Source organism: Zootoca vivipara, chromosome 2 (assembly GCF_965207765.1).
Source record: "Zootoca vivipara chromosome 2, rZooViv2.hap1.1, whole genome shotgun sequence".
NCBI lineage: Eukaryota > Metazoa > Chordata > Lepidosauria > Squamata > Lacertidae > Zootoca > Zootoca vivipara.
In genome coordinates this window covers 103,265,696-103,279,458 of record NC_142584.1, presented here as the reverse complement: position 1 = coordinate 103,279,458, position 13,763 = coordinate 103,265,696, and the positions used below count along the sequence as shown (strand labels likewise).

The following is a 13,763-nucleotide window of genomic DNA, read 5'->3' as shown; positions in this document are numbered from 1 at the left end:
GAATCCATTGCTCCGTGTCCGCTTCTCTGGAGCAGCAGAAAACAACCAAAAACAAAACAAATTTCATTAACCAAAGTGCTATCTCACCGGACGCCAGCACATTCACAAGGTTACTGAAAGCCATATATTCTGGCTTAGTGTGATGCATGAACCAGACCGGTGATATCTTCATAAATGAAATGCATGTTGTGTGAAGAACTACAGTGGAACCTCGGTTGTCGAACGTAATCCGTTCTGGAAGACCGTTTGACTTCCGAGATGTTCGACAACCGAGGCACAAAGGGCTGTCGGCAAATTTCAATTGAGAAAATTGAGAAACGCACCTTGGAAGCCGTTTGATTTCCGAGGCGCGTTCGAAAACGGAAGCAATTACTTCCGGGTTTTCGGCGTTCCACTTCCAAAACATTTGGCTTCCGAGATGCTAGAAAACCGAGGTTCCACTGTACTTTCTTTACCTCTCAGCTTCCTTGGACTAGCAAACATTTGTGGACCCTGCCTGTCTGTTTTGCTTCCAGCAAATATGCTCCTGCCTTGGATTGCAGGGAGAGATACGGATTCCACTTTACCCCACTGAATCTTTCTTTCTCTCGTTTCTTTTTTCCCAGAAATGCTGGAACGCTAGTGGTGAGTAAGAAAACCAGTGTCCCTGTGCTGCTGCTTGTGTGGCGACTATGATTGCAGTAGGGAACCATGGACATTTTTGGGGGGTGGAAATTGAAGAGAAAAGATTTTGGAACACCTAAACTCCAGGATGTTAATAATAATAATTAAGGAAGGGTCATAGTGTTGCAGAATATAACAATGGGTCCCTCCAGGCAACGTGTTTATTGAGCATTCATTGTGATTTGTTTGCACAGAGGTTAGATTACATCCCATCTTTTCTGAGCAATCATTCTGATATGTTTGCATGGTGCTTATATGACAATGTGCATTTGATTGATTAACTGATCTCATAAAAATTATAAACCGCTTGATGGTAGGGGGAAAAAAACACCTTAAAGTGGTTTACCAAAAAGGTAAAGCAATAAAATTATCTCTGAAAAGTTTGCAACCACAATTTAAAACATACAGAAAGTTAAAACCGTGATAGAATGTTGTTGTTGTTGTTGTTTAGTCGTTTAGTCGTGTCCGACTCTTCGTGACCCCATGGACCATAGCACGCCAGGCACTCCTGTCTTCCACTGCCTCCCACAGTTTGGTCAGACTCATGTTGGTAGCTTCGAGAACACTGTCCAACCATCTCGTCCTCTGTCATCCCCTTCTCCTAGTGCCCTCCATCTTTCCCAACATCAGGGTCTTTTCCAGGGAGTCTTGTCTTCTCATGAGGTGGCCAAAGTATTGAAGCCTCAGCTTCAGGATCTGTACTTCCAGTGAGCACTCAGGGCTGATTTCCTTCAGAATGGATAGGTTTGATCTTCTTGCAGTCCATGGGACTCTCAAGAGTCTCCTCCAGCACCAGAATTCAAAAGCATCAATCCTTCGGCGATTAGCCTTCTTTATGGTCCAGCTCTCACTTCCATACATCACTACTGGGAAAACCATAGCTTTAACTATACGGACCTTTGATAGAATAGGTTGAAGCAAATTAAGACTTCTGCAAGCGTTCTAAACATCTGTGTAGGCTGCTTTAGTCCTGTGTTCTTCCTGAATTGTTTGTGTGGTACTTAGATGTCTCCTCATCAGTGATTTGTTCATCCTACACTTTTCAATGCATTTCCCCATCGCTAATCCAAACCTCCCAAAAATCCTGTTTTGTTTCTTAAATCTGGATTTGTTGCTCTAGGGTGACACGTGCTTCAATCTGCTTTAATTGTAACCGAATCGCTCCCACAAAATACTGACAGCCCGGAGGTGCCCAAAGGCTCAGTGCAGGCTAGTTTATTAAAAGTGTCACAAAGGTGTGACGGTACATGCTTGAATGTTCCCCCGTGGGGAGTGGAAACCTGTGCACATAGAAAAATAGTGTGTCAGGGAGAAGTCTCAACTGAATCCTCCACCCTGACATACTAGTTTTCTAGGTGTATGGAGTCCTTTGTGAGTTCAGGGCCTGCCACCCACTTGAAGATAAGAAAGGCATGAGGACACAATGTATTTAAGTTGATGGGCTAAAAAAGGCCACAGCTTTTATTGGTTATGCAGGCATCCCCAAACTGCGGCCCTCCAAATGTTTTGGCCTACAACTCCCATGATCCCTAGCTAACAGGACTAGTGGTCAGGGATGATGGGAATTGAAGTCCAAAACATCTGGAGGGCCGAAGTTTGGGGATGCCTGGGTTACAGTATATAGCATGTGAGAGGTATTCGCTTAGGCATTGGATCAAACAAACTATCCCTGATCCGATGAAATCCGAAGCGCAGTGAGGGCTCAGCACTGCCACGGCCGTTTAAGTGCAGCTAAACCCCGCCCCCGAGCCTGCCCGATTGGCTGGCTGCAGGGGGTGTGGCGTGGCAGCTGGGACAGCTGATGCAGGGGGCTGAAATGCCGCGGGAACCAGCTCGCACTCACAACTCCTCCCCCCTGGAAGGAGAAGAGGCTTTGCAGGAACCTTACAGAGGGGAAAGGGGAGACAGGCTAATGGCTTTTGAGTTGGAGGAGATGGCAAGTGCTGGCAAGTGTGCTTATAGCTGGCTGGAGTACTAGGACTATAATTCAGATTTCCAGAGAAGACCCATGCTAAATCTATTGCAACAAAAATGACAGAAGTTAGTTCATAGCACTTTAAACCCTAAGGGACCCCCCAGACGGGTGGGGTTTTTTTGCAGGTGTGTAACAGCTATGCCTGTTGTCTTTGTCCATGGAGTTTTCTTGGCAAAATACTGGAGTGGTTTGCCAGTTCCTTCTCCAGGTGGACCACATTTACTCTGAACTCTCAGCTATGACCTGTCCGTCTTGGGTGGCCCTGCACAGCATAGCTCATAGCTTCTCTGAGTTATTTAAGCCCCTGCGCCACGACAAGGCTGAGATCCATGAAGGAGGTCTGTATAGTTAAAGCTATGGTTTTCCCAGTAGTGATATATGGAAGTGAGAGCTGGACCATAAAAAAGGCTGATCGCCGAAGAATTGATGCTTTGGTATTATGGTGCTGGAGGAGACCCTTGGGAGTCCCATGGACTGCAAGAAGATCAAACCTATCCATTCTGAAGGAAATCAGCCCTGAGTGCTCACTGGAAGGACAGATCCTGAAGCTGAGGCTTCAATACTTTGGCCACCTCATGAGAAGAGAAGACTCCCTGGAAAAGACCCTGATGCTGGGATGCACAAGGAGAAGGGGACGACAGAGGATGAGGTGGTTGGACAGTGTTCTCGAAGCTGCCAACATGAGTTTGACCAAACTGCGGGAGGCAGTGGAAGACAGGAGTGCCTGGCGTGCTCTGGTCCATGGGGTCACGAAGAGTCGGGCACGACTAAACGACTAAACAACAACAACAGCTATGCATTCTGCAATATGTCATAGACAGAATAACAGTGCATTAATGGTGGATTTATACTGGGCTGCCCACACGTCATTCCTCTTGGCTGGTTGTTCCAAGGTGCTTCTCCAGCGTTATCCCATAATTGCATTATTGTTCTTTTCTGCAGTGTATGGTGCCCTGCCTCGGCCCAAATTCCGATGCCAGCGGAAGCTGCAGGAAGACCTATCCCTGCGCGTGCCCAGCCTTAGCCTAAGCCCAGTTCAGTTGTTCCGCAAGGGCCAGACCCAGATGTGTGTGCGTGTTCGCTTGGCTTTGAACACTACAGGTATGATGTGGGAGAAGGCAGGGTGGGCCAGGGCCTGATCCAGCCGGGGTTCTTACATCAGGTGTGGCAAGGAAGAAGATTACAATTAATATTTTTATTGAAGTGTTCTCATGATGCAATAAGGTATAGAAAACGAATGTCAATTGGATGTCGTTTAGAAGGATTAAGAGGGTGTCCAGTTCTAGGCACCACAATTTAAGAAGGATGTTGGCAAGCTGGAACGTGTGCAGAGGAGGGCAACCAAGACGATCAAGGGTCTGGAAACCAAGCCTTGTGAGGAATGGTTGAAGGAGCTGGGTATGTTTAGCCTGGAAAAGAGGAGACTGAGAGGAGAGATGATAGCCATCTTCAAATATCTCAAGGGCTGTCACATGGAAGAGGGAACAAGTTTGTTTTCTCCTCTGCAGTGTAGGATTCAAACCAATGTCTTCAAATTACAAAAAAGTAGATTCCATCTAAACTTCAGGGGGGAAACTTTCTGACAGTAACAGCTGTACAGTGGTACCTCGACTTCCGAATGCCTCGACTTCCGAAGCTTTCAACTTACGAAGTCGGCAAACCCGGAAGTCTTTTTTGCCGCGTGCGCATTCTGCGCCTGCGCAGAAGCGGCACACACGGTCTGCGCAAAGTGCAAAATCGCGCTTTGCGCATGCGCAAAATGGACACTTCGACATCCGAAGCTTTCAACTTACGAAGAGTGCCGCGGAACGGATTGCCTTCGTAAATCGAGGCACCACTGTACGATGGTGGAACGGTCTCCCTCTGGAAATTGTGGACTCTCCTTCCTTGGAGTTTTTAAGCAGAGGCTGGATGGCCATCTGTCATGGAAGATCTAGTTGAGATTCCTGCATAGCTGGGGGTTGAGCCAGATGACCATTTGGGTTCTTCCCAACTCTACGGTTCTGTGATTCTAGCTCCCAAGCTTTGATTAAATTCTAGCACCTATTGGGACCAGGAATTTAGGGGACCCTGGCACCCACAAACTCATAACAATATGATGCACTTGCTCAGCAAACCCACAAATGCACAGCATGCACACCGCCTTGTAAGCACCAGGAGTGGTAGACTGCTTCTACTGCTTGGAAACTGCCGTATTAAGTGGGTTACAAATTATTCAATTAAAGTGATAAATAATACCAGGATTGAATGAATATTTGTGTTGCCTTGGGCTGCCTGTCTCTCTCCTTGGCGCTATTCTCTCTCTCTCTTCTTCCTGACCTTAGGCATTAAAGGACTGGAGCTCCATTTCCTGCTTTTAGGTTCTAATCGCTCTGGCTGGCTTCAGATCTTCAGAGGAGCAGGCGCTGGAACCTTGGTTAGTTATCACCCCTCCTATGGGGAGGCTTCTCTCCCGCCACTCAACAGGATGTAGCTGCCTTCTGTTTATTAGCTGTAGGAAAGGCCGAAATTCCTCTGATTAAGTTCTCCTTTATCTCCATGTTGGGAAAAGCTTCAGGACTTCTGCCTTGCCAGCACAGGAGTTCTGTGCCAGGAAAGAAAGGTGGAAACATACACACAACAACCCCCTTTTTGACCGTTGCATTGGGAAACGGCCAGTCTTGGTACATTCCTCATTCATAGTGGTGCCTTTCAACAGCAGGGCATACATCTTTGCAAAATGTAGGCGCAACGTGTAATTTTCTGGGAACCTAAATTCTTGGGGCGGGTGGGAGTTGTAGTACGGTAACCTCTGGAGGGTCACAGATTCCTCAACCTTGGCCTCGTTTTTAGAAATGGCGGGAACTTGGCTGTGCTTCCCAGTCCCCCATCGTTTGATGGTCCTGGCAATGTACCAGACACCGCGTTTATTTTGTGTTCTAACGGATGTCTGTGTCCTGAAGTAGAAAAAGTGCAGAGGACAGGACTGAACCCTAAAAAACTTGCTTTCAGTGGTCAACTCAACTCCTTGTAAATTCATAATGAATGGGGATGTCCTTGAGCTTTGTGCAGAGTGAGGACCTGTTGGGTGACTGCAACAAGCACACGTGCTCTTCTAGGTTTAGGGATCATTGTGTCCTTGAGTTTCAGGCAGACTTGAGGAATGGCGCCCCATCTCTTACGAGCGAGGCCTGTGGGAAAATACTGTGTGGAAGTACAGTGGTACCTTGGTTTAAGAACAGCTTAGTTTATGAACAACTTGGATTAAGAATGCTGCAAACCTGGAAGTAGGTGTTTTGCTTTGTGAACTTTGCCTTGGAAGCAGAACATGTTCCGCTTCCTGTTGAGTGTGTTCCATTTGTAAATTGAGTCCCCCGCTGCTATGGGAAAATATGCCTTGGTCTAAGAACGCTTTGGTTTAAGAACGGACTTCCGGAACGGATTAAGTTCATAAACCAAGGTACTACTGTACTTCCTTTCGACAATTAACAGATGGAGAAGACTTGGGAATTAACATAATTTGCTTCAACCTTTTAAGGTTAAATTCATGAGGGCTTTTTTTTTTCAAATTGAAAGCTGGTATGTTCAAGACCCTGCACAAGTCACTGGATTTCATGTTCAGGGGTTTGAATGTACCGGTATATGAGCAGTGCTTTCTTTGTGGCTGTAGTGACTGATACGGAATACCATCACCTCTCCTTTTTTTTTTGCTGTGCATGGCAGCCATTTTGTACTCACAACTGCCGCTCCATTGCCAAGATATGCATGGTGACACCTCATACCCCCAAAAAGCACTGGATGTGATGATGCAGTAGAGTATGAAGTCTGGCTTGTACGTTTTGTGGACTTGCTGTTTAAGATATTAACCAAATCATCGCTTACAGAACAATAGTGTTACAGCCCCACTAGTTACGGGGTTACTCCAGCTTGGGGCAGGCCGAGATTCCAGCATGATTTACAAGCAGGGGTTATGGGTGAGCACAATTCTCACTGTGGCATTCCCTTCTCCAGTGGCAGGTGCTATTTGACTGTTTCCCAGCAGAGAGTGGCCACCGGGTGCTTGTTTCGCTGGAAACCATTCCTGGCGGGATGCTGAGCATCAACGAAAGCCTTTTCATCCCTAACAACCAATTAGGTAAGACATGGCTAGAATACACATAGCAGGCTCTCCAATCAGGGAGAGCATGTGTTGCGGAAGGGATAACAGGACACCCCCTGGGTTGCTGGGCAGATTATGCTACAGGGGCCTGGGGGGATGGGGCAGTTTGTAGCTGGTGGGGGGAGTTATTGTTGCAAGTTAATGATTGATAGCGTTAGCCATTATAAATTCCTGCGCGTGGAATTTGGTTTCACTTTTGCTAAGAGCAACGGATCTCCTGCCTGCCCAACATAGCTGCCAAATTCCGGCCTGAGAAATAAGGGACTGGACCGGAAGTAGCAGACCGGAAGTAGCGCTGCCGCCATTTTGGAACTGGGCGGAGCATGCTCAGAAGCTACTTTTGATGCTGCTCTGCCCTGTTCCAAAATAGCCGCCGCACCAGAAGTCACGCTGCAGCCATTTTGGAACTGGGCAAAGCAGCACCAAAAGTCGCTTCTGAGCATGCTCCGCCCAGTTCCAAAATGGCCGCCACGCCAGACTAAACCGGGAAAAAACAAAAAACAGCTGGAAAAACGGGGGTTTCCCGGGGAATACGGGAGACTTGGCAGCTATGCCGCCCACCCTCTTTTAAGGGCCTTTTGCGATTGATATTGCTATGCCTGTCATGGGGTTGCCTGCTTTGGGGCAGGGGCCCGGTAGGAATTTTGTCCATTTGGCTGATTGGCTGTTGTCATTTGGTTTTTGCCTACTGCGTAACAAATTGTCACAACTTGTAAGGTTGGCGGTTAGGCATTGGTTAAAAAATTGGTTGGTGGAGGGGTATGGAAAGGCTGTGCCTACCCCTCAAAACTGCTGCTGCTTATAGGGGTATTCCGTTAAAGGAATCCCGGGGCTCGACGGGCTCTCATCTGTACTCCCACATGGGGCTAGGGCCATGCAAGAGCAAATGCCTCAGGGAATATTCGGGGAGAGGGGAAGGGCCTGATAAACAGCTCCAACCTCTCTCAGGGGGTGTTTACCTATTACTTCCCTAGATGGGTAGGGATGACAGATCTGTCCCAGGGCGGGGGACAGATGGATGAACCAATGCCTAAGCAACCACTCACAATTGGTTGTATTTTAAATAAAGTTGTGGCCAAAATAACGCCAAAAACCTTAAACATAATTGATATGTGATGTGTGAATTATTAGGGGGGGGGTGTGGCCTGTGACCTCGACACGCAAAGCCTGGCCTACTGCCATTGCTGAGGCGCCTGGAATTCTGTGCCTAGAAAATCTTCAAATTCTGCGCTGGGGGAAAATGGTGCTCAGTAAACACTGGCCATAGATGGTATTCAAAGTGCCCTCCTTGGCATTCCAGAATTATTCTGTAACCAATGCAGAAGGGAGAGAGGCCAAGGTCTTCTTAGGTGAGCATAATATATTTCTGTAACTTGCACATGCAAGAATTTAATCCTATATCAAAGTACACACAATGGCTGATAGCCAATAGAATATGCAATAAAAGCAGGATAATCCTCTGTGGCTTTGCAAGATTTCCATACCAACGCCATGTGTTACCTCACATAAACAGAAGCCTGAAACTGAAACACATCAGTTGTTGCTGCAGCAGCAGCAGCGTTCCAAATGTCCTACTCCAGATTGGCTTTTCTCCTCTGCCACAGCCTGCTTTTCCTTCCCCAGAAGTTCCAGAGTTCCACCACAGATGGATGCCAGCAGCACGGGCTGTTGAGGTTTCTGTCACGAAGGGCCCTGACATCACGGTACGCCTCTGCCACCAGCTGGCTCTGGAGTGTGAGGAACTGCGCCAGCCTTTCCACCAGCAGGTGAGACCTTGGAGGGGGAGGATGCAGAGGAGGGACAGAAATGGACCCATCTAAAAGAAGATAAAAGTCCCTACCAGAGAAGAATGTTGATGGATTATGCCGAAATGGCTAAAATGACCGGAAGAAGCCAAAATCAGGAAGACTAAAATTTTAATAAGGAATGGGGGGAAATTACAACATTGTAAGCAGTTAAAAGCATTAGTAGGATTTGGCATATCACTTGTAGTTTAATGGTGAATTTTGGACACAGTGGAGATGTAAAAGATTTGGATCATCATAAAAGATGTGGGAGGAAATGATTAACAATAGGACGCGGAAAGGGGAGGAGGGAAGTCCAAGAGATTCCTTGGAATCTTGTTTTTATGTTTGGTCTATGTTTGATATTTTAATCTGAAAGACCAAATAAATTTAGAAAGAAGGGAGGAAAAGAAAGAATAGAAACGGACCTATCGTAGGAAGAGCAAGGAGGTGGTTGCTTCCTGTACAAGCAATAAAATAAGGGGGGGGGTGAGGGAGGACAAACAGGCTGGAGGGATATGAAGGGGAATGTGTGGGTTGAGTAAGAAGAATTACAAATTTATATTCTGTGCCAGAGCCTCAATGTTATGACCCTGTCATCCTCTTCCCAGGTTCCGGTCTCCAAGCATCACCCTGCTCTGCTGCGGTATGAGTTCCTGCTCCCATGCTTATGTATCGAGGTGCGTGTACATCATGCTGAGGGGCCCGCCCACCGTTCCAACACTTTTCAGTGGGAGGAGAAAATAGAGACAGGTCTCCCTTGCGGGTGGGGAGATGCGCAAACAGAACTGGGAGTGGGGAAGAAGGATTAAAATAGCCTCCTGCCACCTGGTTCCCTCTGACTGCTTTGGACTGTAACTCCCACCAGCTGTTGTAGTCCAACACAACTGGAGAGCACCAAGTTGGGGAAGGCTGGAGGAGAGGAACCTGAGCTGAGGCTTACTTCTGTGGCTCAGTCTTGTAGCAGGTTTCGCTTAGGTTTGTGGGTGGCTGTGTCTTTAAGATTCTGAGAGCCCACCCACCCACAACAGGCCCTCTACAGAAAGCAGCCATGTGGCCAGGGCTGGGCAGGAGACAGAACATCCAAGAATGTTTCCAGATGGGTGTTGATTGCGGGATGGTTGCTGCTCAATGAATGCAATTTTTGCAGCTTTGTTGGCATCAAATTCCAGTCCATCATTCCCCACCACCACCAATTCCATCCAGATTTTGTAGCCTTTTTCAGCGTGGGGGTGGAATTCCTGTCTCGCAAGGCCTGTGCGTCAAAGGGTAATGCATCAGCCCTGATAAGACCAGCCATTCTGTCTCCCTTTGCAACTGGAAAGGCCACCCATCTAGCTTCCTTGCAACCTGATAAGGTCAAGCATCCTGTCTTTAGTTTGTGTTATGCTTTGGGGCTAATGGCTCTTCAAGAGAGAAGGAAGGAAAGAATGTGGGGCCTAGTAATGTGGGGCCTAGTTTGGGTAAACTGCACAATCAGAAATGGGTCACCTCTTCCTTCAATTTGACCTGTTTGTGAATGACCCATTCATAGCTGTCAAGTTTTCCCTTTTCTCATGAGGAAGCCTATTCAGCATAAGGGAATTTCCCTTAAAAAAAAGGGAGAACTTGACAGCTATGGACCCATTTACAGTGTTAAGCCTCCTGCGCCCCCCACCCCAAGCCCACAATCTGGAAGCACCCCAGGACAGAAAGGGCTCGCCTGTCATTTTTTCTTGGGTGCCTCTTAGCACGTGGGTGGGAGCCCTCTGGGGACCGCAGAGGGAATCAAGGCTGGGAAGCAGCCAATTTGGATCTAACTTTCCCCACTTCTGTTCTAGGCATTGTATTATGAGCACCACGACAGCTTGCGCAAAAAAGTGTGCCCTTTCCGGGATCAGCCAGAGGCCTGTGAGTCTTCCTTTATTCTGACAGCACGGCTCTGCCAATGCTGTCTAGCTCTGTTGCTGCTAGGGCTGCATGGCTATTATGGCCATAGTGTTTATTTTAGGTAGGTAAGGTCTGCTGTGGAGGACAGGCGTGCCAAATTTATTTGCTAGCCTCTGCTCCTGTGCCTTTGACGGGACCTTGGTATGCAGGTGTTAGCAAGTATGCGTAGCTTCTTGCCATGAAATGTTCACCTGCTGTTTTATGCACATTGAGCTGTTGTTAAAGGTGCAGAAACAGAGCAGACTGCTTTTTCTCTGGTTAGAAAGAATGCAGCCCCCTTTTCAATTAGAACTAAATGGATCTCTGGCTCTACCCATTAGACTATTAATGCATTTAAGGTAAAGGGACCCCTGACCATTAGGGCCAGTCGTGACCAACTCTGTGGTTGCGGCGCTCATCTCGCGTTATTGGCCGAGGGAGCCGCCGTACAGCTTCCAGGTCATGTGGCCAGCATGACAAAGCCGCTTCTGGCGAACCAGAGCAGCACACGGAAACGCCGTTTACCTTCCCGCTGTAGCGGTACCTATTTATCTACTTGCACTTTGACGTGCTTTCGAACTGCTAGGTTGGCAGGAGCTGGGACCGAGCAACGGGAGCTCACCCCGTCGCAGGGATTCGAACCGTCGACCTTCTGATCGGCAAGTTCTAGGCTCTGTGGTTTAACCCACAGCGCCACCTGTGTTAATGCATTTACTTGGGTATAAAAATGAGGTGCTATTGGTGTCTCCCCCCCTTGTTTTTTGTTTTGCTGGAGGTGCCTACTTGATTCAATAAAAAGAGAGAGCCAATGTGATGTAGTTAGTGGTTAAAGGGCACTACTTGAACTAGCTAGTTCTGGGTAATAATAATAATAATAATAATAATAATTATTATTATTATTATTATTATTATTATTATTATTAATACCCCGCCCATCTGGGCGACTTCCAACAAAATATTAAAAATACAATAAAACATCAAACATTAAAAACTTCCCTAAACAGGGGTGCCTTCAGATGTCTTCTAAAAGTCAGTTGTTTATTTCATTGTCATCTGATGGGAGGGCATTCCACAGGGTAGGCACCACCACCGAGAAGGCCCTCTGCCTGGTTCCAACAGCATGCACTGGGCCAGTGTTTCTCAACTAGTGTGCCTCCAGATGTTTTGGGACTACAACTCCCATCATCCCTAGCTAGCAAGACCAGTGGTCAGGAATGATGGGAGTTGTAGTCCCAAAACATCTGGAGGCACACTGGTTGAGAAACACTGCACTGGGCCACAGGGACCTCATCCCTGCTATAAGGTATCAGTGTCTATTGGGGACTCAACAGTCTAATCCAGGCACCCCCAAACTGCGGCCCTCCAGATGTTTTGGCCTACAACTCCCATGATCCCTAGCTAACAGGACCAGTGGTCAGGGATGATGGGAATTGTAGTCCAAAACATCTGGAGGGCCGAAGTTTGGGGATGCCTGGTCTAATCATATCCCATCCCCCCGCCACCTCGGCTCCTGCCTCTCTTCTAGATGGTCCAGATCTGTGGTCCTCGGTGCACATTCGTGACTACAGCAACAGCGGCAAGGCTGAAATGGCTATGTCTCTGAGCGGCAGCTGCCCGCTTCATCCCACTGCGTCCCTGTGCTGGAAAGAAAGCGCCACTCCGGGTGCGGCCTGTCAAGACATCCCCAATTCCACAGTCACAGGATTACGTCAGGTGAAGTGGTGGGGCGGTCATACTAGGAGCTCGGTGGGGTGGTAACGGGTAACGATCCAAGGATGCTCTTATGGTGACGTTCATTTGGAACTGATGCCTGTCTTCCCTACCTGCTTGTGGTTTGCCGCAGCAGGTAGGGAAAGGGAGCAAGAGAGGCACATGTAGGGTTGCCAGACTCAATAGAGGACAGGACTTTTGTGCCTTTAATTGCCCTGCTCTCTTTTGAATCTGGAAACCTTAAAGAGAAACCAGCAGACCCTTTGTTTAATTTCCAAGCAAAGGGTCTGCTGGTTTCACTTAAAGGTTTCCAGACTCAAAAGAGAGCAGGGCAATTAAAGGCACAGAAGTCCTGTCCTCTATTGAGTCTGGCAACCCTAGGCACATGGAGGGATATTTAGCTGCTGAATCATTGCTTGATGACTTTGAGCCACCAAGGCAGGGGACTGGCAAGCCTGTTTCCACAAACAAGTGGTTCAGGCTTAGCAGGATGTGCTCATTAAGGGTAAATACGTATTGGCGCTCCTTGCCCACTGTAAAGAGTAAAAGAGGGGAGATTGGGGTGTTTAAAGGATGGCTGAACTGGAGGAAGCGTTAGGGCTTGTCAACACGTCCACTTGTTTCATGCCTTGAAAGCACAGGTTCAAGCCGTTTCCCACTTGTCCTGTGCTTTTTTGTGCTGGGAGCAAGCGTGGCATAGTGGTTAAGAGCGGTGGACTCATAATCTGGTGAACCGGGTTCGCTTGGGCTAGTCACAGGGCCGTCTTAAGTATGCCTGGCGCCGTGGTGCGACGGATCCCTCCGGCGCCCCCCGCCCCGTTTTCCAGCGCGGCTGCCCCGGGCACAGCTGCACTGTGCCACCCAGCCTGCCGTAGGGCCTGCCCTGGGCCAGGGGGCACTGCCCTCCCCCTGTTGCGACGCCCCTGCGCGCGGCGGAGGCGGCCCCAGGCCCGTGCATCTCCGGAGAGCGGCCTGAAGCCGCTGAACAGTGGAGGCGCACCTGGGGCAGCCTCAGTGGCGCCCTGCGCCACCGGAGGCAAGCCTAGAGCCGGCCCTGGCTAGTCACATTTCTCTGATGTCTCTCAGCCCCACTCACCTCACAGAGTGTTTGTTGTGGGGGAGGAAAGGAAAGGAGATTGTTAGCCGCCTTGTGACTCCTTAAGGGGAGTGAAAGGTGGGATATCAAGTCCAAACTCTTCTTCTTATTTTCCCAAGGAATAATAATAATAATAATAATAATAATAAATTTTATTATTTGCCCCCTGCCTATCTGACTGGGTTGCCCCAGCCACTCTGGGCGGCTTCCAACATATATAAAAACATAATAAAACATTACACTCATTAGAAAGCTTCCCTTCAATGCTGTATTGCAGCAAATGCCAATCTGTTGGCCCTGCTCGCTGGAGTGGATGGGAGCTGGATGCCAGCAACATCTGAAAAGTCACAGATTCATCACCCTTGCCATGTTGGGTTGTGGAAATGGATATAGGAGAGAAGATAACGAAGTACTTTTGAAATGATCTTATTGTGCCTTATTGCTTAGAGGTCTTGCATACTAAGTGATAGGTGGATATTGCAAATAAAC

At 48.1% G+C, this 13,763-nt stretch overlaps 1 protein-coding gene across 4 annotated transcripts in view; it reads left to right on the top strand.

Annotated features, from left to right (window-relative positions):
• The window catches only part of IL17RE (interleukin 17 receptor E), a 55,004-nt gene that overhangs the window by 23,685 nt on the left and 17,556 nt on the right, over positions 1-13,763 (top strand). For all 4 annotated transcript variants that reach the window (XM_088662650.1, XM_088662649.1, XM_088662648.1 and 1 more), the window contains 8 exons: positions 606-624; positions 3,581-3,739; positions 4,963-5,054; positions 6,629-6,752; positions 8,400-8,542; positions 9,172-9,240; positions 10,381-10,450; positions 11,994-12,181. In XM_088662650.1, coding sequence (XP_088518776.1) covers positions 606-624; positions 3,581-3,739; positions 4,963-5,054; positions 6,629-6,752; positions 8,400-8,542; positions 9,172-9,240; positions 10,381-10,450; positions 11,994-12,181 — 864 coding nt within the window. The remainder of the gene's footprint in view (positions 1-605; positions 625-3,580; positions 3,740-4,962; positions 5,055-6,628; positions 6,753-8,399; positions 8,543-9,171; positions 9,241-10,380; positions 10,451-11,993; positions 12,182-13,763) is intronic.